The 25877-nt window shown below is 32.6% G+C and overlaps 1 protein-coding gene across 2 annotated transcripts; it reads right to left on the bottom strand.

Moving 5' to 3' along the window:
* Positions 1-68: 68 nt before the first annotated feature.
* On the bottom strand, positions 69-24729 carry LOC140059823 (pecanex-like protein 1). 2 transcript variants are annotated; one of them, XM_072105756.1, is made up of 35 exons: positions 24472-24729; positions 23698-23909; positions 22814-22925; positions 21753-21906; positions 21585-21647; positions 20471-21373; positions 20073-20201; positions 19832-19981; positions 19402-19527; positions 18782-18958; positions 18111-18225; positions 17508-17795; positions 16768-16921; positions 16127-16159; positions 15742-15919; positions 15309-15419; positions 13886-13977; positions 13630-13733; positions 13254-13359; positions 12496-12588; positions 11848-11998; positions 11158-11296; positions 10096-10273; positions 9669-9777; positions 8925-9054; positions 8054-8112; positions 7733-7948; positions 7175-7234; positions 6702-6895; positions 5382-5612; positions 4542-4645; positions 4114-4264; positions 2941-3446; positions 2472-2781; positions 69-2366 (listed from the first exon to the last, which is right to left on the bottom strand). In XM_072105756.1, the coding sequence occupies exons 1-35, from the start codon at positions 24622-24624 to the stop codon at positions 2085-2087; spliced, it is 6273 nt and encodes a 2090-aa protein (XP_071961857.1). In that variant the 5' UTR covers positions 24625-24729; the 3' UTR covers positions 69-2084. The 2 variants fall into 2 exon arrangements, with proteins under 2 accessions (XP_071961857.1, XP_071961858.1); XM_072105757.1 differs by having other exon boundaries at positions 21585-21644.
* Positions 24730-25877: the final 1148 nt, after the last annotated feature.

Here is a 25877-nt window from a genome sequence, read left to right as displayed (position 1 = left end):
AATAAAAATAAAGGCAAATAAAGACCATAGTTACTTGGTATAACTAGAAATTTATTTTCATACTTACAATTCGTACAAATATAATATGACGCTTTTTATATTCTGTTTCATGTTTTTATACATTTTTTCTCAATAAATCAAGACCTCACTCCTTAACAAAAAATCAATAAAAAATAACTCCAAAAATATTTAAACTAAATAAATAGTTTTTTAAACATTAAAAAAAACCCCCGATATTTCTTAAATAAAGATATTGATATTTTAGTGAATGTGTACTAAAAAAGAAATAGCTGTACCTCCAGAGCTGAAATGGTTAACTATGGGTACTATGCTAGTATATCACGGTACTAATTAATTGTGTTTTACATGTATAGAAATAGACGAAGGCATAGCTATGTTGTATTATAATTCAATTCAATTCAATATTGAATTGAATTGAATTCAATATAATTGATACAAACATATAAATAATGAAGGAAAAAATGGAATTGCAATTGTCTAATCTCCCCATCTCTGCTCCACAAAGTACCCTCCCTCCCTAGCGACTTTCCGATTCCACGCCACGCAGCTTTCGAGTCTATATCAGTGATTATGCACATTTAAACAGCATTACAATTATAAAATCAGTAATAAAAACAACTGTCAAATACAAAAGTAATAATTAGATTTGGCAAGTGTCTGTGTATTAGGACCATCATAAGGTTAGAACTAAACGGCTCTGTAAATTTAAATTTTAGTCTAGTTTTGCATATAATCCGATTAATATATTAATTAATTATTATATTATTATTTTCCTCTCTATTCACTAGATTTATCAATAATATGATCTGTGATTCATTTAGTTATTATTTGATTAAGTTATAAATTAGGCATTAGATACATTTTGCATATCAATTTAGAATTAAAACACAGAATGTTCCAATTAAATTAAAAAAATTTTCATTTTTCAGTGACTAATTATTATCATACATTCATAGTGATCTACTTTGGTGTCATTTTATATATTGCAATTAATAATTTTGATTGATTGATATTTTATGCGCCAAGCTGTGTTAAATTCAAACTATATTAATCATAAAAAAAACATGTTTAATTTTAACTGTAAAGAATAGAATAAACGATATGTAAAGAAATTAATATATTCAACATTTCACAAACACTTTACAAATTGGAATGCACCTTATATCATATCTAAGACACATGCTGTTTGATAAAGGACAACATTATGGGACTCCTCCAATTAAATTATGAAAAAGAGGGGCATTTCTGTTAAACAGGTTGGTTGTGATGGGGGAGGGGGAGAACACCTACTTCTTGGAAGATATGGCATGCATTGTGGGGAAGATCTGATTATCAGGGGAATAGGACATTACGTTACACATATGCAGCATACATATTTGAATCATTCATACAAATAGGTAGTATACATATGTATCGTACACATATGAACATACATGTATGTAGCATACATGTATGTAGCATACATGGATGTAGCGTACATTTATGTAGCATACTTTTATGTAGCATACACATATGTAGCGTACACATATGTAGCGTACACTTATGTAGCGTACACGTATGTAGTGTACATTTATGTAGCATATACGTATATAGCGTACACTTATGTAGTACACGTAAATATTGTACACGTATGTAGCGTACACATATGTAGCGTACATGTATGTAGCATACACATATGTAACATACACATATATAGTGTACATTTATGTAGCGTACATGTATGTAGCATACACGTATGTCTCATACACTTATGTAGCATACACATATGTAGCATAAATTTATGTAGCGTACATGTAGGTAGCGTACATGTATGTAGTGTACACATATATAGTGTACATTTATGTAGCATACATAGATGTATCATAAATTTATGTAGCGTACATGTAGGTAGCGTACACATGATATACGGTACAAGTATGTAGCGTACATGTATGTTGTGTAAACCTATAATATAAGTCTAATATAGCTGAACATTTACAATGTTGCTACATTGTATATTTTTTCTTACTATGTATCTTATATTCTTTGCATTGCACATGTTAAAAACCACTATAAATGTATTCTCAAACTTCTTCACTTTCTGTTATATTCTCAACTCCACTTTCTCCAATTGCCACAAACTTGTTTTCAATTTGTACAAGTAATATAGTTTTATCAACATGCGACCGACGCGCTGCTTCCCGATGAGATGGCATCCACGAATGTACTATGTTTCCTTCCATACCTGCCTCTGGATACCACGCCTTCCATGAATTCTTCCCGCCGGTTAGCCTCATGGAATCATCCGGCCATTGCACATGTTTACTTGTGTTTAGGGTGTCAAAAACTTTGCTTGGTTCTTTTATCTAAAATAGTAAAAACAAATAGCAATATCACAAACAAAATTTAAACAGCATTGACTGTAATAAAGTATGTCAAAATTATGTTGAAATAAAATTGAGTGAACTTACTCGTACACGCTGTACTAAAGCTTCTTTTAAAGTACCGGATTCAACAATCATACTGGGTAAAACAATGAACGGCGATCCTGTTTTGCCCATTGATCCTGTGCTGGAAGTCAAACTCCCTCTAGTGTGTGCTGGCGTTTGCAGCAGACCTTGTTGGCCCTCTGCCGGGAGAGAGCCAGGAGGTCCAGCCTCGCTTACAGGGTTCGCTGCTGATTGTTGTTGTGTAGGCGTGCCGTCGGTGTCGTCTTTGTCGCGCCTATCGCCATGACCGCTTCCCCCACTGCTGCATCCCATGTGACACCTATGGTGAAGTCTGATTGGAAGAGGTGTGTTCATTGAGTATAATTGCAATGATATTAATACTCAAGCATGTAAGTAATTTCAAACAAACACATTAATATAACTTACTCTAATATATCTTTAAAAACAACTCTATTTTTAGTATAAAACACAATTTGTTATTGTTCCCTACCTTGTCCATAACTTCATAACTTTATTTTTAATTCCAGCAAAACTTAAAGGTCCTCCAATGACGCTGTTCAATTGTGTGCTACAATCCGAATAAGATGTTGTTAGAGGTGAAACGTAGATTGGATAACCAATCGGTTGGTCACATGAAGAGTTTATCATATTACGTAATGCTTGCTTTGCGTTCTGGATACTTCCACGCTCTGGATTACGGTTACGTAGAAACACAAGTTCTTGCTGTTGCCCAGCCCAGAGACCGCGTACACATTCACGGTTTACTTTAACAACTCGAAAACTGAGATATCGTCTATTTAACATGATGATTTTGTAGTCGTCCGTTCCTTCGTCCAGAACATGACGCAACGCTAATAATGACGGAGTGTTTGATAAAACTGCATTCCTCCAGGTTGGATCGCCCTCGTGGGTTATCACCATGTTTTCTTCGTGTGATGATATTGCATCATAGAGTGCAGCATTGTCATCGTATTCATCTGGTAATGTGAAGTGATCCTGTTGAACAAGTAATAAATTATAAAATAAAATCGAGGTCCAAAAGGATTGGAATTCATTTTCACCATTAAAAACACATTCCAAATACAAGCCTTTCCGGAAAAACTGACATATAACTGACATATAAAGTGTTTGTTGTTGGGAGAGTTGACTGTATGACATATAATGCAATAAAAAAATGTCAGTGGATATTCTTCAACATTCCCATGAGATAGAAGGTCAGCTATGAAGAACATGCATTGTTTCTGTATGCACCACTATACCACCAAAACACAACTGATTAATGTGTACTAGCCGGCTTATTTGGATGCAAATTTTCAGATCTTACGCAGAGCATACGAAATCAGAAATTACTATTAATATATTGACAACACCAGTCATCTCTGTCATTAAGTGTGTATTCGATTACATACTCATCCATGGACTTTTTTTTTGTCCATTTATTTTCATTTACATGTAAAATATACATACAAATGTACATAGCGTAGGTGTTTAAGGCGCTCGATGTCTTTCTAATTTACAGAAGTCATTCAGAAAGGCTCACAGTTTGAGTACTATATAACTTCACTGCACAATCATCATAGCATGCATAGAATGATTATCTTAAATAAAGTTACAAAACTATTGGATTTGTGTTAAAACCATCAGATTATACAACAAAACATACCTGATGTAATTTGAGTGACATCCTGACACCTGGAGCAACACATCGTCTCAACATTTCCATGTCCTTAAAGATCCACTCATCCTTCTCTGAGATGATGCGAAAGTCACCTTTGAACAATGCGTGCAAACCATACAGGAACGACTCCAAACTACTGCTCAAAAACACAAAATCATTGTATAAGGATTACATTATGATTTACTTAATTTCTTAAATTATTTAAAATCATAAAAGGTAACTTGATTACAACTTACAACGTTTTTTTATATTTCACCGATTTTAGATTTTTCATGTTTACATTTTTCAATTTTTTGTTTTTATTGAAAAGATCTGTCATTTTTTAGATTTTCGGAAATAATGGTTTTTTTCTAACGTTGACTTATGTCTTAAATACAAAAAGCAATAACCATTTTATAAAATAAATGACTAACCTTGCTGACAGGTGATGGGAAGCAGTACCAAGTGCTCTTCGTCCAAGAACACACATTCCAAAACAAAGACTAACCAGATGAGAGTCTTTGTCACAATTAATTGGCTAAAATAATATCAATAATATTAATTAATTAAAAATAAAAAATCATGTTTAAATTATGGACATTAAGATTGGTATGAAATGTTGGTGGTGGAGTATAAACTTTCATTCTTTCATATCATACAGTAACTGATTCTAATAGAACTAGCCGATTTCAATATAGTACTGTAATATGGATTTTGCTTTAAAAACCATATTGATTCAAGCATGTCTTCTAAACAGTACAATAAATAGTAATAATAATAAACATAAACGTCTGGAAAACAAAGTAAACAAAGATTTCAAACCATGAGTATACATTATGCATGATGCTAATTAGGATTGTTTACAACTTGTCACGGTTGAGAAGGTGTTTTCACACAGATGGCGAGGAAGTTTTATAATTATGCATACAGAGTAGCCAAATATGCGCATTGCATTATGAGATTTGTTTTGATCGAAAACTTTGACTGGAAGTCAAAGTTAACCAAAAAACGTCTGTATTTCAGTTAAATGATTTTTTTTTCGACTATTTTTGGGTGAAAGTTAATAACTATTATAATACTTCAAAATGACCCACTTTTTTTTCAAAATCTTTTTATTTTTTTTTTTTTTGGAATTTGACAAAGGGACAATACATCTTTAAGAGATTTACAATGATGAATATGGAGTGGAAGCTGGTCCCAAACTAGTGGTGCTTGTGCAAAAAACACATTGGGGCAAGATTTAGTAGATAAAACATTATGGAGTGAACTCTAACCTGTTGTCTTCTGCTGGCACAGTGCTGGATCCAATTTAAATATACATTGCAGAAACTGTGTCTTGAAATACCCGTGTTTATATGATCATAATCCTCATCAATCTTAGGGTTAAAGGTCGGATCTAAATCTGCATAGTTTCTTTCTAAACATGGCTTAAAGGCTTCCTGGATTGCTTCGTTGGACACCCACTGCTCAACTTTTGGTGAACGTACCACATAATAGATAATACTCTAAAAAGAATATAAAGAAATATTACAATTAATATTATCTTATTTTTTTATTGAACCTTATTTAGTGAGGGTAACCGTAAACAGCATATGGTGACAATCAAGGGGCCCTCATATAAACATTATAAAAAACATATATATAAAAAAAAAGAATGGATGAACTATGTTTAAAAAAATATATACTACAATACTATATTGTTTTATGATACCGCATTTCTTAGTTTGGATATTAACTTGCATATTGCTTGAAATCAAACATAATAATTAATTTGATATTCACTCTATGTGCCTGTACAAGATTAGTTAACTTGCCTGTTTCATGGATCAATTATTCCAAACTTTAATGGGTACTGTAGGTAACCAACTTAAATGGGTAAATAAGCCCAAAGTAACACCTTAATTAAACAAAACTGAGTGAACTTGAGAAGTCAGTCCGTACCCAAGGACCAGAATATATTGGGTCAAACTATATCAGGGTTTACGGTATAAACATTATGAATATAATAAACAAAAACATAATCAAATACCTTAACATAATACAGTGGAACCTTCATTTTACGTACGGTACGGGACCGAAAGGCGTACGTAAAACACAGGATTCGTAAAATCAAGGTTGACCTTAAATTGACCCCAAATACGTAGAGATCGTAGCTACTGTAAGGCTACCGTGTTTGCCTACTTTACTGTACAGCATGCAGGTGGTCACTAGCAGGCCTAGCAAGATGTGAGGCCTAACTAAAAAAGTACAGTATATACAGGCTGTGCGATGTTTAAATAAAGTGTAAATTAAAATATCCATGTTCTTGTATTTTCTATCAATAAAAACAGTCGCTGCTGTAGGGGAATGCACGTGTGTAGCTTGTCTCACACAGCAGAATTCCTCACACAGCCATTTTTATTATGATTTGTTGTTGTTAAATTGCGCCCTTAATGTAAGAAAATGATGACGTCATCGGTTATTTTAGGCGTACGTAAAATCCAGGGAACGTAAAATCAGGGTACGTAAAACGAAGGTTCTACTGTAGGTGATAAGAATATATTGGGTCAAACTATATCAGGGTTTACGGTATAAACAAAAACATAATCAAATACCTTAACATAATAAGTGATTAGAATCTTGCGTAAATCAAACACTTGTAGCATTGATGCAGCACAGTTGTCCGAGATGCTGTAACCCTCTAGTACGTACTTAATGGCGGACACCTCCCAGGCTAACCAACGCTGGTTGAATGCTGCATTAGCCGACAACATGTGAGGGAAATGACCTGGGCTACAACAGCAACAACCTAATAGAACAATTTAAAATATGTCATTGTAACAATTGTCTGCATGTGATAATGATTCAATAAAGATCGAAAAATTCCTTCATTCATTATTTTGAGAGAATAGTTTTATACTATGTGAAAACTCTTCCATTTATTTTTTATCTTGGTTAATACATTAAAATTAAACGTACATACTCAAATACATAAATACATACATATATTAGCCGTGATAAATAATTAAAATGCCATAAAAAGCAGTGTCCCTTTTTCCATAAAATGGACATAAATATTACAACCTACCATCATCTTCATCTACACCTTCTGTGATGGCTTCAACTTCTCGCTGTTGGCAATAAGTTCCTAAATGTAACAACAATATAATTCTTTATAATAAAATTATTTCTATATAAAATATTTTTACATTAACAACCTCTTAAAGATGTATTGTCCCCCAAAAACATCAAAAATGAAGATTAATTAAATCAGACTTTGAATAGGTTATTTTGTAGTATTAATAAAGTTAATCACTTCCGTAGAAAAAAAAAAGTTTTCACATATAGAATAACATAATAAATGGTTAAATTCAACCAAAAATCTGGCAGCCAATTTGACAATTTTTTGCTTTAAATTCCAGTTTTTTCAGGTAAAATAAATTTTTGTTGATCTAATTTTTGGTCGAAGTCAATAACTATTATGTGAGATTAAAATGGCATATTCAAAAAAAAAAATTAAACAATTATATTTCAGGGGGCAATACATCTTTAAATATTGTTTTTATAGCGCAGACTTAATTTTTGGCTATCAACCTAGAGAGATTTTATTAATACTGAATTATTACTGAATATTATTACTCCTTACCTCTGAATTCTAGACCCCTAAGTTGGAATGTTACAAGTCCATTAGCCAATTCAATAATATGGACTAAAGCATTGAGGTAGTCAGATGCTAGTATATAGCAATCCCCTGCCTGCACTGTACCCCATCTTCCCAATGCCAAGTCTCCATACAGACTAGTCTGCAGAGACCGGGTTAAGTGCTCGTAGAAGATGGAATTCAAATTGTTATCATCAGACCCTACAAAGAGAAATTGTAATGAATTCTGAACCAGGTAAAATAATAATTAAAGGAGATGATTTTGATTTGTAAATTAAAGTATTCAAAATGTCATCAATAAGTTACCTGGATTTCTTTCAAGTTGCGAGGCAAGTCTTGTGTTGGAATGATCAACTCGTTTTGTACTGAAAAAAAATAATCCACCATTTTGATTTTTAGTATAAAACATACATTCACACAACCTGGTGGCACTGTTTTAAAAAAACATTCCCGATACTGTGCCTTGAGTTTTAATATTATCTGAGACAACAATCAATTTGATTGTTGTCTCAGATATTATACGCATTTTAATTTAATGTTCAACTTCATTTTATCTTTTACAGAAAGAATAAATGTGTATTTGAATTGAATTAAACATTGCCACTAAAATGAAATAAGATCCTAAAATAATCAATAAAAAGTCTTTAAACGTAGAACCCCTCTATTGGAACACCCTTAAAACTTTCCTGTAAAATGAATGAGTGACAATATAATGTGTTTAACACTATATCCAACCCTATTGAGAGGGTACAATTTGTTGGGTCCTAAAAGTGTTCCTTAATATGTTACTGTATCATGTTCTTTAAATAAACATAGCACTTACTTATAGTCTCTTTCCCAGAACTTAACATGTCTTAAGGGTCTTTCACACCTGTTCCGACACGGAACCGTGCCGGAACAGGTGTGAAAGACTCTTTATGCAAGAATCTCTATTGAGGGTACACTTTGTTGGGTCCTAAAGCGTGGTTCCCACTAGGAGTCAATGCAACAACGTATTGATGCAAAATGCTGCAAACGTAACAGGTTTGATTTCAAGCACGCGGGGGCAAACACAATCATGGGAAGGGCGTGGGTTGCGTTATGTTGCGTCGCTAGTGGGAACAAAGCATTAAAGTGTCCCTTAATTAAATAGGGGTCTACTGTATCATGTTCTTAACATAATATTACAAGCACTTACTTATAATCTCTTTCCCAGAACTTAACAGGTCTTATGTAAGACGTAAAGAATATTGCACTACCTAAGAAGGGATTAAGAGGAGTTGAAAAGAATGTAGAAACTCCAGTTTGTAGAAATAACATCGCAGAATCTGATTCAATAGATGTAAGGATTATAATGTAATAGGTCATAGGTTATAATATAAAGGTCAAATTGAGGTCAAATGTCAAATGTTCAATGAATATAGGAAGTCCTAAAATCACTAGGATTTGCTCTGGATCTCTTTCAATCCAGAAAACTTTATCCATAATCTTCAGAATTGTTTAAAATTAAACAAAGAAATACTGCTACACAGTTTATTTAACAGTTATGTACCAAAAGTGGTAGAAACAAGTACAAAACATATTCAGCTTGTGTTAATGTTAAAGCAATTATGTGGGCTGGTTGGTAATAATAACAATAAATTATTTATATATAGCGCCGATAAACAAAATATTCTCACAGCACTTTACATTATGCTGGGTACAGCAGAGACAACAATATTCATTTTAATAAAAAACCTTTAATAAATGGGTTTTTAGACAGGAAAAAAAATATCAGAAGCACCAAATCCTAATACAGCTTCGTTGAGCTAAAAGGAGATTAGCACACCAAGAATGGTGTGCTTGGTCAATTTGATCCTGTTTTCTTTATAAAACATAACGTTTTTTAAAACATTTTTAAAAGAGTACATGTAGAAAACGAACTTTGAATATAAAAGGATACGTGGTACGCTGAATGGCTGTGCGAATGCATGAAAAGCTGATCCCCATGTGATCTGCCAAGGAGCAATGTATGTGAACACAAACTTCAACTTGAGTAGACACTCACAAATCTAAAAACGAAAACAATTTAGTGTTGTTGCATTATTAGTCGGGTGCACCGCGACTCTTCAGCTCACTATGTCGGTCGGTTGGTCGGTAAACACTAACTTGAGCACGCGACTGCAGCCATATATATGGCTTTGTTTTATTTACAGCATTGAGTGAACACCACAATATACATTTAGGAGCGAGGTTGATTATTTGGACTAATGTCCATACCACCAAATCATCATAAAAAATCATCTCATCATTGTTAATATCCTTATTAATATAACAAATAAATATATATATATCTCACTATAGAATAAATTTAAAGAAAGAAATCTTACCTTATTTATTAAAATTGACATAAAAAAGTAATCTATAATAATCCCTTCACTAATTTGTTTGTAGTCATACTTAAAAAATAGAACTGTGAAAATAAGAACTGGATACTGAAACGCTGTATTTGAGTAAGCAGACCTGACAAGCTTCAGTCCACATATTGTCACCACTAGCGCTTTACCACTATTAAAAAAGAGAGTTAAGTATAAAGTTAGAACAATATATAATCTATATATCTTGGCAAAGGATGGGCAGATTACAAAAACATATCTAAATCTTCTAAACATTGGCAAAATGTTTCTTTAAAGGACAACTTGACCAAGGACCATATTTTAACAATGTATTAGGGATGTACATATGATTTCAGAACAATCGCGAGGATATCGCCGTACATCCATCGCCGTCAATTGCTGTGACGTCAATGGTGCATCGCAATACTATCTCTTGTATGTTAACAACAGTGAACAATAGATGCACCATTGACGTCACAGCAATTGACGGCGATGGCTGTACAACGAGCGTGTGCGGCAAAACCCTTAATCTCGCGACACATTCCTATACGTTGTTAAAATATGGTCCTCGGTCAAGTTGTCCTTTTAAGGGTTGTTTAAAAAGACATAAACAAGGGCCACAACAATTAGGTCCCACAGGTGGTGAAACAATATATCAACCGTTGGCCCACAGGCAAAACACGGCAAACAATTGCATTCATATAAATAGAACAGTAAGTTTGAAATTATAAAGTTATTCACTTCAATAGAAAAAAACAATGAAAAAAAAAACAATGATTTCACTTATAAAAAGACCAATGTCTGACTTATTAAATTACTGTTTTTTCAAGAAAATAATTTTTTTGGCAATCCAATTTTGGTAAAAGTGAATAACTATAAAGTGGCATTAAAATGGCATACTTAACACAAAAAAAAATTAAAAAAATGTTTTCAGGGGGACAATATATCTTTGAATATGGTAGTGATATGATGTCATTGTGTCCATATATGGGCACATCACTGTGTCGACAGAGCTTTAAAGACTGTTGATAACCCCCTAAAATATAGGATACTTACAATGGTTTAAACATGTTATTCTGTATATGTTCAGCTGACTCAGTAAGTGCAAACAAGAAGACTATTGGATAGATTATGTTGCGCTCAATGAAGCATAACCAAATGTACACTTTCTCAAATAGCATTATCTTTGCTGCATCTGTAAACAATAAACAAACAAATATTCATTTTCATATTTTGGGGTAAAAGATTGCTTTGTTTTGTTCTATTATCTTTCTAGTATTCGCAATGTTTACGAGTAGCACGCAATCCAAACACAATGACAATATCAATTGTGAAGTAAAGTCTAAATATCATTACACAAATATTTATTGTACTTATTAAGTAAATATTTGGAGGAGCCGAATTAATTATAATTCAATTTACTGTCAACTCTCTACAATTTGTCAACTTTGACCTACGACATTTACCTCCGACCTCAAACTGGTTACACTCATTACATAAATATTTATAGTACTTATTAAGTAAATATTTGGAGGAGCCAAATTAATTATAATTGAATTTACAGTCAATTCTCTACAATATGTCAACTTTGACCTATGACATTTACCTCTGACCCCAAACTAGTTATACTCATTACACAAATATTTATAGTACTTATTAGGTAAATATTTGGAGGAGCCAAATTAATTATAATTGAATTTACTGTCAATTCTGTACAATATGTCAACTTTGATCTATGACATTTACCTCTGACCTCAAACTGGTTATACTCATTGCTTTTAAGAATAGGATGTGCTATGCATAACCATGGCAACTCCTTCCTGAGTTGTGGTATAAGGTAGTGAATAACAAATCCTATGATGCCAGCAATCATATAAAACACAAAAGCAACATGGTCCTGCAAAAAAACCATATACAGTATTTAGAAAATGGAATAATATTCACATGTCTTAAATACAGTAGAACCTGTGTACCCTAATTTTACTTTCCTGGATTTTATGTACGCATACAAATGACCAATGACGTCATCATTTTGGGTAAATAGTGTTATTTTCTTACATTGAGGGTGCAATTTAACAACAAACCACAAGGCCAATGCTGTAAGACAAGCCACACATGTGCATTACCCCTACAGCAGCGACTGTTTTTATTGATAGAAAATACAAGAACATGTGTATGTTTTACATACGCCTTTTGGTCCCGTACCGTACGTAAAATGAAGGTTCTACTGTACTGTGGTTGTCAACTAGATAACTCTAGAAGCAAACATTTTTTTACACCTTCCCTAGTTTGCCTAGGATTGCAAATACTTAATTTTTTAGTGAGAAGCATGAGTGGAAATTAAAGGCTTGCTACGCCCCTGCTATGAAACATGGACACAAATGCTAAACGAACCTTTAGAACTGAGAAGACGGTACTTATATGAACTGCAAACACCATGATACCTAGAAAGATACACACCAACAAATCAGACTGAAGACGGGCACTCTGAAAGAATAAAACAAAAATGATGATGATCTAATCAACCAGGTAAATATTAATGATAAAATACGAGTACAGTCAACTCTCCCAATACCGGACGCTGATCAAATATGTCTGTTTTTCCACCAAGTATGATATTCAAAACATGTTTTTAATGGTAAAAATGAATTTGGGACCTTTTGAATCTTGAGAAAAGTCTGGTATTGGGAGAGTTTCTGGTTTTCAGAGAGTCTGGTATTGAGAGAGTCGACTGTACTATTTGTGTCTGATTGACAGTAAGCCATTACTTCATCAACTTAATAGTAAAGGACAATTTATATAGACGAGCGGCAACAGTAAGCAGTAAACAGTAAGGAGAATATAGAATCCATGTTATTTTTAAAGCCTTGTCTACACTATCAAACTTTATGTGACAAAAATATGTGGATGTGCCCATATATGGATATGATGATGTCATATCACTACCATATTTAAGCATATCACTACCATATTTGGGCACATCACACATTTTTTGTCAAACTAGTTTGATAGTGTAGACATAGCTTTATGACAATTTATACAAAATGCGGATCGGACAGGCAGAAACTCGCTTAGGATAGCTTTTCCGCTGTGTAAATTGGTCTTAACTCTCTTTCAATACCATAAATTAGTAATTCTGTTTAGACACTTACCACTGATGCTTTGAGTTTGTCAGGTAATGGATCTTTTATTTCTTTCTCTTCACCATCTGTCTTTACAACTGGTTCATCAGGTAACACATACTGTTTTATAATTGTCCTAGAGAAAAAAAAAAGAGCAATGTAAATCTTCAGAAATGAAATTTATAATAATTAAATTAAACATGAACACAACATATTTGAAAATAAAAAATATAATTTATGAATGATGAATGAATGCGCTGCTTGCACAGCATTTATTACTAAATACATAAAATATTGTTGAAAAAACTTGTTGTTTGTACACAGACAAAGGTATTAATTTATATAAAAAACGTAAACAAAAAACATGATAATAATTAAAAAAATCTATACAAAAAAAAAAACTTACCAAAGAACATCAGGATTACAGGCACTGCGACTTAGGTGATAACTAATTGGTACTAACAGGGCACAAAACACAGAAAAAAACACACTCATTTCAGCATTCTCACTCTGTAAATTTAAGAAGCAACAGCAATACATGAAATACGTGAAATGAATATGTGAAAACAAATAAACATATCAGTTTATCTTTCTGTTCCAAAATACAGGTCACCACAGTTGAAAAATTAGAATTTCTGAAAGTACTGTATATACAGACTCACCGCAAAAGCACCATACGCAAATCCACATAGGATTAAGACAGTAAAAACGCTTCTTGCTGCAGCATAACACGCTGCACCTACACCTGTGGTAGCTGGAATAAAAAGTAAAATAACAGTGTTGGATTATGAACCATTAACAGTAGCAGATGCTTAAATGTTTTATTTATTCTGTGAGTAATTAGCGTGACCTCATTACTTGAGGTCACAGCTAACTCTCTGTCAATAAAGCAACAAATATGTTCTCTATAAGATCTATAAATTGTTGGAACTCTTTACCAAAAAATATGATTGAGTCTCAAAATTTAAACCAATTTAAAACCGAACTGGTCTAACCACCCGTTAAAATACAACCCATATAAGAAGAATATGTTCTGGTCACGAGGGGCAGAGAAGCATTAATGAAGTCTCAAAATCCAGGTAGATCCAGGTAGAGGTAGAACAAATAGTATGTGTAATTTTATTTTTTTTTTATTTTTATTTATTTTTTTTTATTTTATCTTCATCCAACAGCGACCAAAGTCGCCCATAACTGGATTGATTGAATCAATAAATATAATTTATATAGATAATTAATTAAACAACACAATTAGCTAAAATTACAGGTATCAAAATCATAGCAAATTATCATAAAGAAAGTAATTAAATCAAAAAAAAATATTAATAAACGGATTACAATAGCAAATAGAATTAAATAATCTAGGAAGACGACAGATCCAACCATCCCTAGTTACATTAACCCTTCCCGGTGGAACAAAAAATAACCCAGGATTTCTTAATCTATAAACAGGAACGGGAAGTTTAAACTAAGAAATAAAGTTACCATCAACAACAGAGTTCATACATTTATACAAGAAAATTAAATCAAATATATTCCTTCTATCTTTAAGTAAAGCTAACTCAGGATTTTGACCAAATTTACGGAAATAAAACCTACAAAACTTATTTTGGATACGTTGTAACCTAATAGACTGAGAAGAAGAAATTGAGTTAAAAATAACAGAGCAAAACTCAAGATTAGACCGAACTAAAGATTTATACATAAGAATCAATGCCTTACTATCATTGATATGTCTGCAATGTCTCCAAATGAATCCAAGGAGTCTGTTACTCTTACTCTTAGCAACAACATAATTAACATGTTTACAAAAATTTAAAGAATCAATACTAATTTCTATCCATTTTACTCTCTGAACTAATATTTGGTTTCTATTAAAACCCAATGCAAGGATGTAAGCAAACTGTAAGCAATTTGACCAATCACGATGTGATGGATCATTCCATTGGCACTTGTGATTGGTTAACTTGCTTGCATTGTCCTTTAACCAATCTTAATATCTCAAGAAGCCTGAAGTAATGCCACAAAGGGCAAAGCAAGACCATCTTATATTGAATAACAAGTGTTGCTACAATATGTAGTTCTTACCATTGCCACCAAATATATGAATATCCACAGTCTCCAAAACATACATGGCAAATGTATTACATTGTGGTAACAGTCCCAGTAGAAAAATAATTGGAAAAAGCAGAACAAAATCTAGAAAGAAACAGATAATTACAATTATGGATTATTTATAAATTGACAATGCGATTGCCAGAAAACAATAAAGCTTATGTGACAAAAAAAATGTGATCTGCCCATATATGGACATGATGATGTCATACCACTACCATATTTGGGCACATATAACTAGTTTGATAGTATAGACGGAGCTTACAATATAACAAAAATAGCAATAGAGGTTAAAAAATAGATTACTTGAGTCTAGTTTAACCAGGCTTTTATTATAAGTATCTTTGCAAATAAAGGCCATTTGAGTTGTAACATGATTTTTTTAAATAGAAGAATGAAAACTTACCAACAAGGACATCTCTTGCAATAGTAATGGCCTTAAGGCTGGCGAACGGTAGACCATACAAAGAAAACGCTTCGTCTTCAAGGTCCAAATTTGTTATGCAGTAATGAAGCAATAGAATCAAACAGCAGCAAATACAAAAATAAAAAGGTCTGCTGTACGCTATGATCTGGTTGTGCCCCTGAATAAACAAAACATTATTATTAATGTATGGAAGGCTAAAGAAGTCAAAAGTAAGGTACAGAAATAAATAAGCTATATGCAATGATACTGTTGTCTCCTCTTAATAAATAAAACATGTTTTTATAATATCATTTGATTACTCTCTGTGTTAACTGTGAAGGGCCAACAGAGTCAAAATATTCAATTTACAGAATGGTACACTTACATGCATAGGAGATGCAGCATCAGGTTGAACACTCTAAAAAACAAAACAATGCACAATTAATATTATTCTGGGAATCCTCCCAACAAGCCTGTGTTGATCTGGGCAAATGGACAAATAAACTTGAACTTGACCTTGTTATAAAGGCAAAGGTGTAAGAAAAATGATTGCAATACCACAGAATATGTGGGGCTTTTGCACCTGAGATTATCTTTAGGGTTAGTTTCCGGTCCTGGAAATACTAATTGGCTGAAACTAAAGATAGTCATAACAAAATGTCAATTGAATATTGTACAAATAATGAATGTTTATGAGTGTACTGGTACAAATAATGGCATGAGGTGGATAATGAAAGGTTAAATTTCAATGAGGCAAAGCCAAGTTGATATATAACCTTTCACGGCGAAAGTACAAAATAGGTGGCGCCGTTGTATTTCAAAAGCAATAGTATAAAAAAAATATTTTACAAACGTTAAAAGATTTTTTTTTGCACATGGTAAAAAAGTACTATTAAACGATCATTTAATAATAGTGCGTACTAGTGCACGCCATGTGACCCACAATCATCCAATCAAATGGCAGGAATTTGTTATTGTTATATAAAGTAGACTAATTGATGAGCTGAATCTAGAAACAGAACTCACCTTTAACAGAGAGTACTGACAACTTGCAATTACAAAACAAAAACAAAAAATCCAAAAGTCTTGTAAATTTTGACTTGTCAGCACACCATACCCAAGTAGGGCTACTAGAATTGCAAGAAATGTGGCAAAAATACTCTCTAATATTGTACGATTCCTGAAATAAGAGAAATCAATTATTTTTAAAGTATGAATTTTAAGCTTACTCTATCAATAGAAGATCCTAACCACAGCAATGATTACTTAAAATAATAATTTAAGCTTGTATGTACCGAATACATGCACACTCTTTCACATTACCTTGCAAAACTGCTAAGGTTACACACACATACAAAACGCAGGTCTTTGTTCCCCTGCCGGCGTGTAAACTTAAGTTCTGTCTACACTATCAAACTAGTTTGGCAAAAAAGTGTGATGTGCTCAAATATGGTAGTGATATACCCAAATATGGTAGTGACATGACAACCTTATGTGGGCATATCCCATTTTTTTACACAGTTTGATATTGTAGACAGAGCTTTAAAAGTCTTGCTAGGCGATGTGAAAGGGGTACTGGTCTAAATACACCAATCATAAAAAAACATAATTTTTTCATCTGTTTTTTTCAAGTTCATTCTGGTTGAACATTCGAAACATTCGTTCGCTTGGATTTGTAGGCGCCGGACCGGAACCTTGCCGAAACATGTGTGAAAGATCCTTAAGAAGAATGTTTAGCACTTTGAAAGTGATTATGTGATACTTACCTATCAAGTAAAGCTTGAAAAGCGAGTCTATCAGCCTTCACTCTGAATGACTTCCAAGGAAGGATCCAAAAACGATAATTATGAATAACTTTCTTGCGCTCTTGATGCTTGGGTAACCGCATTGATTCATTCGGGAAATTGCTGATATTTAGAAGTTCGTTCATGAATATATTGCCCTCGTTACCATTCAGAAAACTTTCAGATAAGAGTATGTCGTGGAAGCTATCTCGCTTTGGTAGTTCTAAGACTAGAGGCGCCGACCCCTCACTGTATACACTATCTTTGTCACTAAATTTGTTAATAGAAATTTACAGATCTCAAATCAAATCATTTTGATTCTTTAATCATACAAAATCAGAAAATAAATTATCACCAATCAATCAAAATAACAATTTATACAAATATTCTTTTCTATATTTTATTCTTGTTTTATTTGTAAAACAAGAATAAATAAATATAAGTAAATGAAAATATAAAAATAAAGGAATACTGGAAATGGTGGTTAAACATCTCAGCTGATGGAAAAATAAAAAATAAAATAAAATTGCAATAAAAAGATATTCTTATTACATATGATACAAAGCCTATGAGGATGGTACTTACATGTCCGTGCTATGCACATTTTTTGATGACCATGCTGATGTAGGTGACACATCTGCCTCTAGCCTACTCGCTTCTCCATTGCCAGTTTCATCAAATGTATAGCTTAACCAATTTCCTGAAAAAAAAAACAAACATAAAAAATACCTTCAAATACTATAAATTAATTCTACTGCTAAACTATACCTTAAAATGCCATATATCTATTATAGCAACTATTATATTCTATGAGTGAGATATCTACCTGTATAGCAATCCCTCCCGCCTCCCCTCACCGTGATCACGTGGATCTCGGAATATGAGGACGATGTCATGTGTGAGAGACGTTTGTACGGCCCGCTACGGCGCCTGGACTATTCCATTTTCCTTTCGAAGGGTGTCCATATTGGGAATAATGGCATATGTAGAGTCTATACAGGTAGGGATCTCACGAAATAGACTTGTGTAAACATTTGACAACATATGTATTTATTTATTTTTTAATTTAAACTTTATCACTGCACATAACATAATAAAAAGGCAGCGAAAAGAAAGGAATGAACAGATGACAAGCACCTCTATCCACATTGCCCCTGTATGTGAAATGGATGACTCAACCTAGAGTTGGACCAAGGCTATTCAAAAACGGCAAAGCTTTAAATCTAGTATAAGCAACTAATTCTTGTGATATTTACCTAATTCATCTTGAAAGTAATGTACAGACCCCTGTGAGGTATCATTATGGTCAGTAGCCATGTAATTGCCTTGTGATATGCTGCTTAAACCATCCGTCGTTAGAGGGCCTGATGTCGTTAGAGGGCCTGTTGTTGTTAGAGGGCCTGCTGCAGGTGGTGAAGCTGGTTTACGATATTCTGAAATCAAGACAAAAGGAATTATGAATACACAGGTTAAGAGATGGAATGCACACAACCCAAAATGTACAATGCATGTATAGAGTATCACGGTGCAACCAAAAATGCGTTCAACCTGCTTGAGTGACTCCAAGGTCACCAATGGTTTGGAATAGGCTTATTGAAGTAGTCATTTTAAAACATAATAATTTTCAATAAAAACAAACTAAAATGTCAAAAGATCACTAAATATTTGTTTTTAATAATCTATTTATTCTTCAACTACAGTTTAGGTTAAAAAAAATCAAGCTAAGATACATAAATTGATAGAAATACAGATCTTTACAGTTTATCAACATAGTAGCGTTGAACACATTTTTTGGTTGGCTAGCAACCATGCAACGCTCTCTATCGTTGTGACGTCACACCGTGATACTCTATAAGCAAACGAATAAAACACGAACCTCTTGTTTCTCTTGATTGATCTGGACCAGAGTCGTGACGTCGGCGGCGTTGTCTTACACGTCTACGTGGATCTGCACTAGTAGCACTTCGATATAATGCCATTCGACGTCTTCTTCGCATATTCACTGAAAAACATAGATAGCATTTATTTTTTACTGAACCATGTTTTATGTAGGTTCCCCATCCAGCAAAGCTGATCATTGGGGCCCTCGAGAAATACAATTCATTTACAGTACAAAAATTTAATTTTATAGAAATTAAATTATAAAAAACTACTATAAAGAAGTAACAAAATTGCAATAACGTTTCAAGATTACACCCGTAAAAACTTAATAGAGCATAACAATAAACTGTCACTTGTTTAAGAGTTTTTTTGATTTCACATCTCACAAAAGATTGAAAAGATGGAAACATTTTGTCTTCACTTACTTTCAAGTTCACTATTAGTCTCCTGTGTTAGTATGTCGCGTCTAACAGAGTGGAATATCTTTGACAGAATTGTACTACTACTGGTGTTGATTCCTGGAGGTACAGACACCAATTCTGGATCAGTTTCATCGTCTACTCCCAAATCCTCACCTGAGACAAAAAAATAATAAAACAAAAAAATTGGTTGTAAATACTAAAAATCTAAAAAAAAATCTTTATAACAAATTGAAGAGTGACCTACTAGTAGTGGTATTCATACGTGATCTTTGTTTTGGTATAGCACCCTCACGACTTCTATCCCTGCTGTGTCCACCTGCGACATCACTTTGTGTTCTGGGTATTTCAACTATTCCATCAGGAGAGCCTGACTCTGAAAAATCAATTTTCGAAATTAAATTATCAGTAAATATTGTTTAAAAAACAAATTTTATTTTGGGAAAATGGCCAGGGAGCTTTTACTGTAGAAGACCAAATTAATTTCCTAATTTCAAATCTGGCAATGTGCCAAGTTGAACTCTTCCTAGCTCCGACTTTCATTTTTGCCTTTTCCTCTTTTAATTTAATTTATGCCTATTGTGCTATATAAAAATAAAATATATTATTTAATTGTTCTTTTACATTATTGTTCGTTATACCCACCCTGATTTTGATCAGGTTCCGAATCAAATAAAAAATGTGTACTATCCATTCCTGGCGTATTCCATGATTTTGAATCAGTTTTAAGAAAAGTATCAGTTTCCATAGCAACATCACTATCGGCCCTTTCCCTTTTTGTCGGTGAGGCTTCCGACTTCTCCTTTGATTGTTCTTCGTTTTTACTTGAACTTTCCATAGTAACGGTTGAATCACTTGGTAAATGCTTATCCAAAAGACAGGAGTCTGACCTGTCACTATGACTTGATGCAACAACAGATGACGCTGAACTTGTTCGTGAACGATGATCAAAAGTGTCACTCTTTTTAGTTCTGTCATCGTTATTTTTTTGCTTCACTGATAGAGAATCGATCAATGCTGTTCTTCTTGATCGTCTTCCATCTTCTGCTTCAGGAGTCATCCACGAAAAACTCTGATATAAATCATGTTCTAAACTGGAGAGATCCTCTTTGTCCGATCTCTGTGACGATGCACTGAATTCTTTCGATGAAATACTGCTAGATACGGTAGATAAATCACCAATTTCACTTTTAGACTGCCGTTGAGATGATCGTTTCTTTTTACGATGCGAATTCGCTTCTTTATTTGAAGCAAGAGGATCAGTATTCCCATTACTTAATTCTAAATCTTTTTTTTCAAGTTTCTTTGAATCTTCTATAACACCGCCACTAGTAGCATTTACAGTTTCTCTTGTTCCTAAAAAAACATCTAAAAAATCAGATAGTCGTTTTCCTTCGTCGTCATTTTCCCCACTTCCCCTCGATGGCGCTGTTGATGTGAATATGTATGGCTCTACTGAACCATTTGATCTGGTTCGTTCAATAACAGTCATTTTTGTTTTTCTACTACGTTCTGACTTTGGCGTTGGAACTTTACTGGTTGATGGACCTTCAAAAACGATGAATTATAAAAAAATTATTTTTCGGTACAAAAAAATAAATGATACATTTTTGCTCATAGCCTCTTTACTTTACTAAGGCCTACTATAGGTTATGCTTTTATTATTTAACAGTTTATTTTTACAGTATGAATAATAAACTACAGTAGTATATGCAATGAGATAGATTCTTAATTATTGAATGATTATTGAAATGTTTACCTGAGGCCATAAATGAAGTCGTTTGCTGATCTTCATTCTTGGAATCTTGTCTTTTTTCTTCTACTTAAAAATAAAAATTCAAAAGGCAGTATGTAAGCAACTAAACAATGTCATAGAGGATGACAAGGCTAGGTAACACCAAAAATAAAGTATAAATGGGTGACTTACCTTTGCCAGGGGGTGGTGAATCTAATCTCAATTCTTTTTCTATACTATCTAATGTGTTTAATGCTTTTAATATTGTATCTTCTGAACTGTATGGGTCTTTCTGGTGATGTATATCAGCCTTAATACTACTATGTTGGACACCTTCATCATCAGTCTATTGGAAGAAAATTATAGTTTTTCTTTTTAATATAAAGAAAAGCAAATAAAAAATTATTTTTATATATATATTGAAACTAATTATAAATATAGTAAACAAGCGAGTCTTTTTTTGTATTTTAGTTAGTTAGAAATTACAAATCGATAAAAAAAAAACCCATAAATATGAATGCATGGTTAACAGGAAGCAAGTGTATGGTGGACAGAGCCATATAAAGAGAATACAACATTGAATGATAGAAGTCATTTTTGAATTTGCACGCTGCGTGTGCGCGCGTTTATTTTGTATAACCTTTTCCTGTAATTGTGTGTCTATGAAATAACGCTTGTATTCAGTTTTTACTTTAGTAATTTATTTTATCAATGGTCTTGATTAGCTACTGTAGCCTATATATATATTTTTTTTTATAATAAAAAAAAATGCAACAGGTACATGCAAGAATCTTTATGGTTCTCCGTCTGACACAATCTGCGCCGCCAACGTTATTAACATTCAGAGACTCGTTCATCATTTCATTTGTAATAATTTGCCTTTATTATTTTAATATTGTTCATACCCTTTTCAATATATTAACAAATACAGTATATCCACGACACTTGATTATTTATTTAGTCAGCAAAGCATGCATTATGAATTAAAAAATATTACATAACCATAGTTATGGGATGTTTTCCAAAATCAAACTTCATAAAGCACTAGCTCGTGTGCGCGCATTTATTCTTTACTGCAAGTACTTCTGTACACTTTGCACATCAATAAATCACGGTCAAATATGCAATTATATTTTTAAAAATTGTTAAATATAAAAAAAAGTTGAAAGTATGTTGTTAATCCTATACTTTACATGCATGGCTCTGATGATTGAGGTGTTACCTCCATGTATGTTTTACATTACAATAGTTACCTTGTCAGCAGCATCTCTATTTACAGAGTTTCTTGAACTGCAGCCAATAGGAGGTGTTGCGCTTCGCCTGTTACTATTCAGTTCTTCTAATTCAATTCCATCTAACGTTTCACTGAATAAAAAAGTACAGATGATTCAGTCATTATTATTATTATTATTATTATTAATTCATTCAATTGATTCAAGTTCACATTTATTTAGCCAAGAAAAAAAAATCAGCATGTTTCTTACTGTACAAAAGAAAGGGACATAATCTCTGGTTGTAAGTTCCATTACAAAATAACAAAAAAGGAGGTTGTAAAAATAAAATAAAAATTCTTTGAAAAAAATGAATTGACAATTTTGTTGTGTCAGCTTTTGTAACCATTGACAAACATCTAAAGCTTGTACGTGGTCGATGACCTAAAACTTAATTACAGTAATTAGTCGTAAACAATAAAGTTGTTAAAAAATTCCTACATGTATGAAAAAAGTACAGTAGCTCGGCAATCTTAAGATATACAATTATTCATTAAATGCAAATTATAAAATTTTAAATAATATAATGGAATTTACATTTTTATTGTTTCTATCTGAATTGTTTAAGCAATACCATGACTTGTCTTCATCTTCATTGCACATTAAATTTGGTATCCCTAGTTTTGGTGAATTTTTGCGTCTATTTATTGTTATTAAAATGTCTAATAAATTGATTGTTAAAACTGTGTTTGATAAATTGCTTTTGAATTCAAAATTGTATGTCAGCTGGTCTGAAATTTTATATTAGATTTTATATACTCATATATGTATTTTTATACCTTCGGTATGTTTTTGCTTTGCATTTTATTTGCGAAATAAAGTTTTATATTTAAATTATCCTTTAAAGAATAAATAATGACATTTACTCTATGTGTTTTATCTGTAAACCACCGGGACTATTTCCATCTCCTCCTAATTCCTCCACATCTTTATTCTCTTCTCCTTCCTTCTTTTTTAAAGGCTGTTCACCAGCATCAAACATTAAGTGCATACGATAGTTGATAGTTTTGATGATAGTGAATGTCACACCAATTAGGAAACAGTATACAATCCATATTGCTAAAGAACTGTTAGAACCCTGAAAATGTCAAAAAAAAACTATAATAATGGTATGTACCAATCAGGATACATACTGTATGCTTTGTATTGATAGAGAACCTGTTAAAATCCTGAAAATGTTAAAACCACAAATAATAATTGTTGTTACACCATTCAGGAAGCAATTTATTACAGAACTGTAAATTAACACTGAAAAAATGAAAAAAAAAACACTATTATTTTATACAATCACCAATGTTTCATTTGCATTGCTCCCTTATTAGTAGGCCACCATCTTAGCTAGGCTGACCAAACCTCTAAGCCTAGTTTAAATTAGTAGCCTAGCTAAATAGAAGAAGTATAGTAGTAGGCCTAGCCTAGGCCTACCTAGCTATGACCCGGGCCTAGAGGCTAGCCCTAAGTTTCCCTAATTAATTTTAAACAACTTTAAAACAAGCACTATTTTACCGCGATATATAAGGATTGGTTATCACAGACCATTATATAAAGGTTAAGCTATGTAAATATCAAGTTTTCACGTACCAATTCATAAACAAGATTAATAAAAAATATTTTTTTATAGATAAACAAATAGAACTTACCAGAAAAAGGCTCAATGGAAGGCACAGAAGGAAGAGCCACAGATAGAGATGGATCGTGTTGGACGAAATGCTTTGGTGAGGGTCATAATACCACCCTCCAGTAAATGAACCCCAAAATCCTTGACGTATAACTTCAAGATAATGTGAACCCATATTTTAACTAACATATTAGATGGTATTTAGTGTCAATAATTCGATTTATAAACAACATTATACCAATTTAAAGTCAATCGTTTTATCGACGGATCTCAATTCTTCTTTCATACGCCTTGCTCTACTCTATGACCTTTGACTTGTGCACGCCTAATTGTTTCTATGAAAATCGCGGTAAGAACAACAGTCGGTATTTAATCTAAAAATGTTTTGTTTATCTTGGTTAATTGATTGTTTTACATTTTATTTTGGTCAATCTATACACGCTTGGTATATTCTATTTTACTTTTGATATATTTGTTTTTTTCATGTATTTTAAATAGAAAAAAGTTTAATAAAGCCAGTGGTATATTGTCAGATATTAATTATACAGTAATACTTTAATAGGCATATACTGAAAACTGACAATGCTGTGGGTATCAGTAGCTGAATCTCAAATGGAGAAAAAAAAACAAGCAAAAAGCTAAATCAAAACATAATCAAAAAGTAAAACAGCCAGACAATTAAATTATTATTATTATTTATATTACACGGTAAGATTATTCCTTTTTGTTGATGGGATTATTTATATTTTTTCCAATCATCACTCAAAACAGAAATGAGAAAGAAAGTTTAATCCTGTTTTTAATAACTTTATTAACTTGCAAAATGGCATACTCATTCAAAGTCTGATTTTTTAAATCTTCATTTTTCATGTTTTTGGGGGACAATTACATCTTTAAACAGTAGAACAATACACACAACTATTTTGAATGCATTTTCACGCTGCTGCTTTAGCCGCTACGTCCCAGGAGGATGACTCATTAATAAAACGGAAGTAAGCAGAAGTTATATATCTAAGGATGACAGAAATGCGAAAATGCATACTCGACTATAATTTATAGGTAACAGCTGCTGGACCCACAAAACGTCTGTGAAAAGAGTCTGAACGACAAATCCAAAAGCATTTCTGGTATTTATGAGTCCCATGATACTTCACACTTGAAGTATCTAGGCTGATAAAGTGACCCCCAGACTTGACCTTAGCAATGAAATAAACTAAGTGACTGATATTAAATACAGATTATACAAATACAATTTATATTTGTTCACATATAAAAAGAGAAAGAAAAGTTTAATTATAACTCAAAAACCATTGTCTGACAGACAGTTTAAGTATTTTTTTGCTTTAAATTACATTTTTTCAGGTAAAATAACTATTATGTGACAATAAAACAACACATTTTTATAATTCATTGCAATCTTGCATAATC

The sequence above is a fragment of the Antedon mediterranea genome, chromosome 10 (genome assembly GCF_964355755.1).
Source record: "Antedon mediterranea chromosome 10, ecAntMedi1.1, whole genome shotgun sequence".
Classification (NCBI taxonomy): Eukaryota; Metazoa; Echinodermata; class Crinoidea; order Comatulida; family Antedonidae; genus Antedon; species Antedon mediterranea.
This window is presented reverse-complemented; position numbering and strand designations above follow the sequence as displayed.

What these genes read in the sequence shown, in the direction of transcription:
- LOC140059823 (XM_072105756.1), bottom strand. Translation starts at nt 24,624, where the DNA reads ATGGGTTCACATTATCTTGAAGTTATACGTCAAGGATTTTGGGGTTCA. An exon ending in ACGTATGAATACCACTACTA is followed by an intron (nt 19,982 to 20,072) that starts GTAGGTCACTCT and finishes TTTTTGTCTCAG; the next exon opens with GTGAGGATTTGGGAGTAGAC. An exon ending in TGTAATCCTGATGTTCTTTG is followed by an intron (nt 13,360 to 13,629) that starts GTAAGTTTTTTT and finishes TTTTTTCTCTAG; the next exon opens with GACAATTATAAAACAGTATG.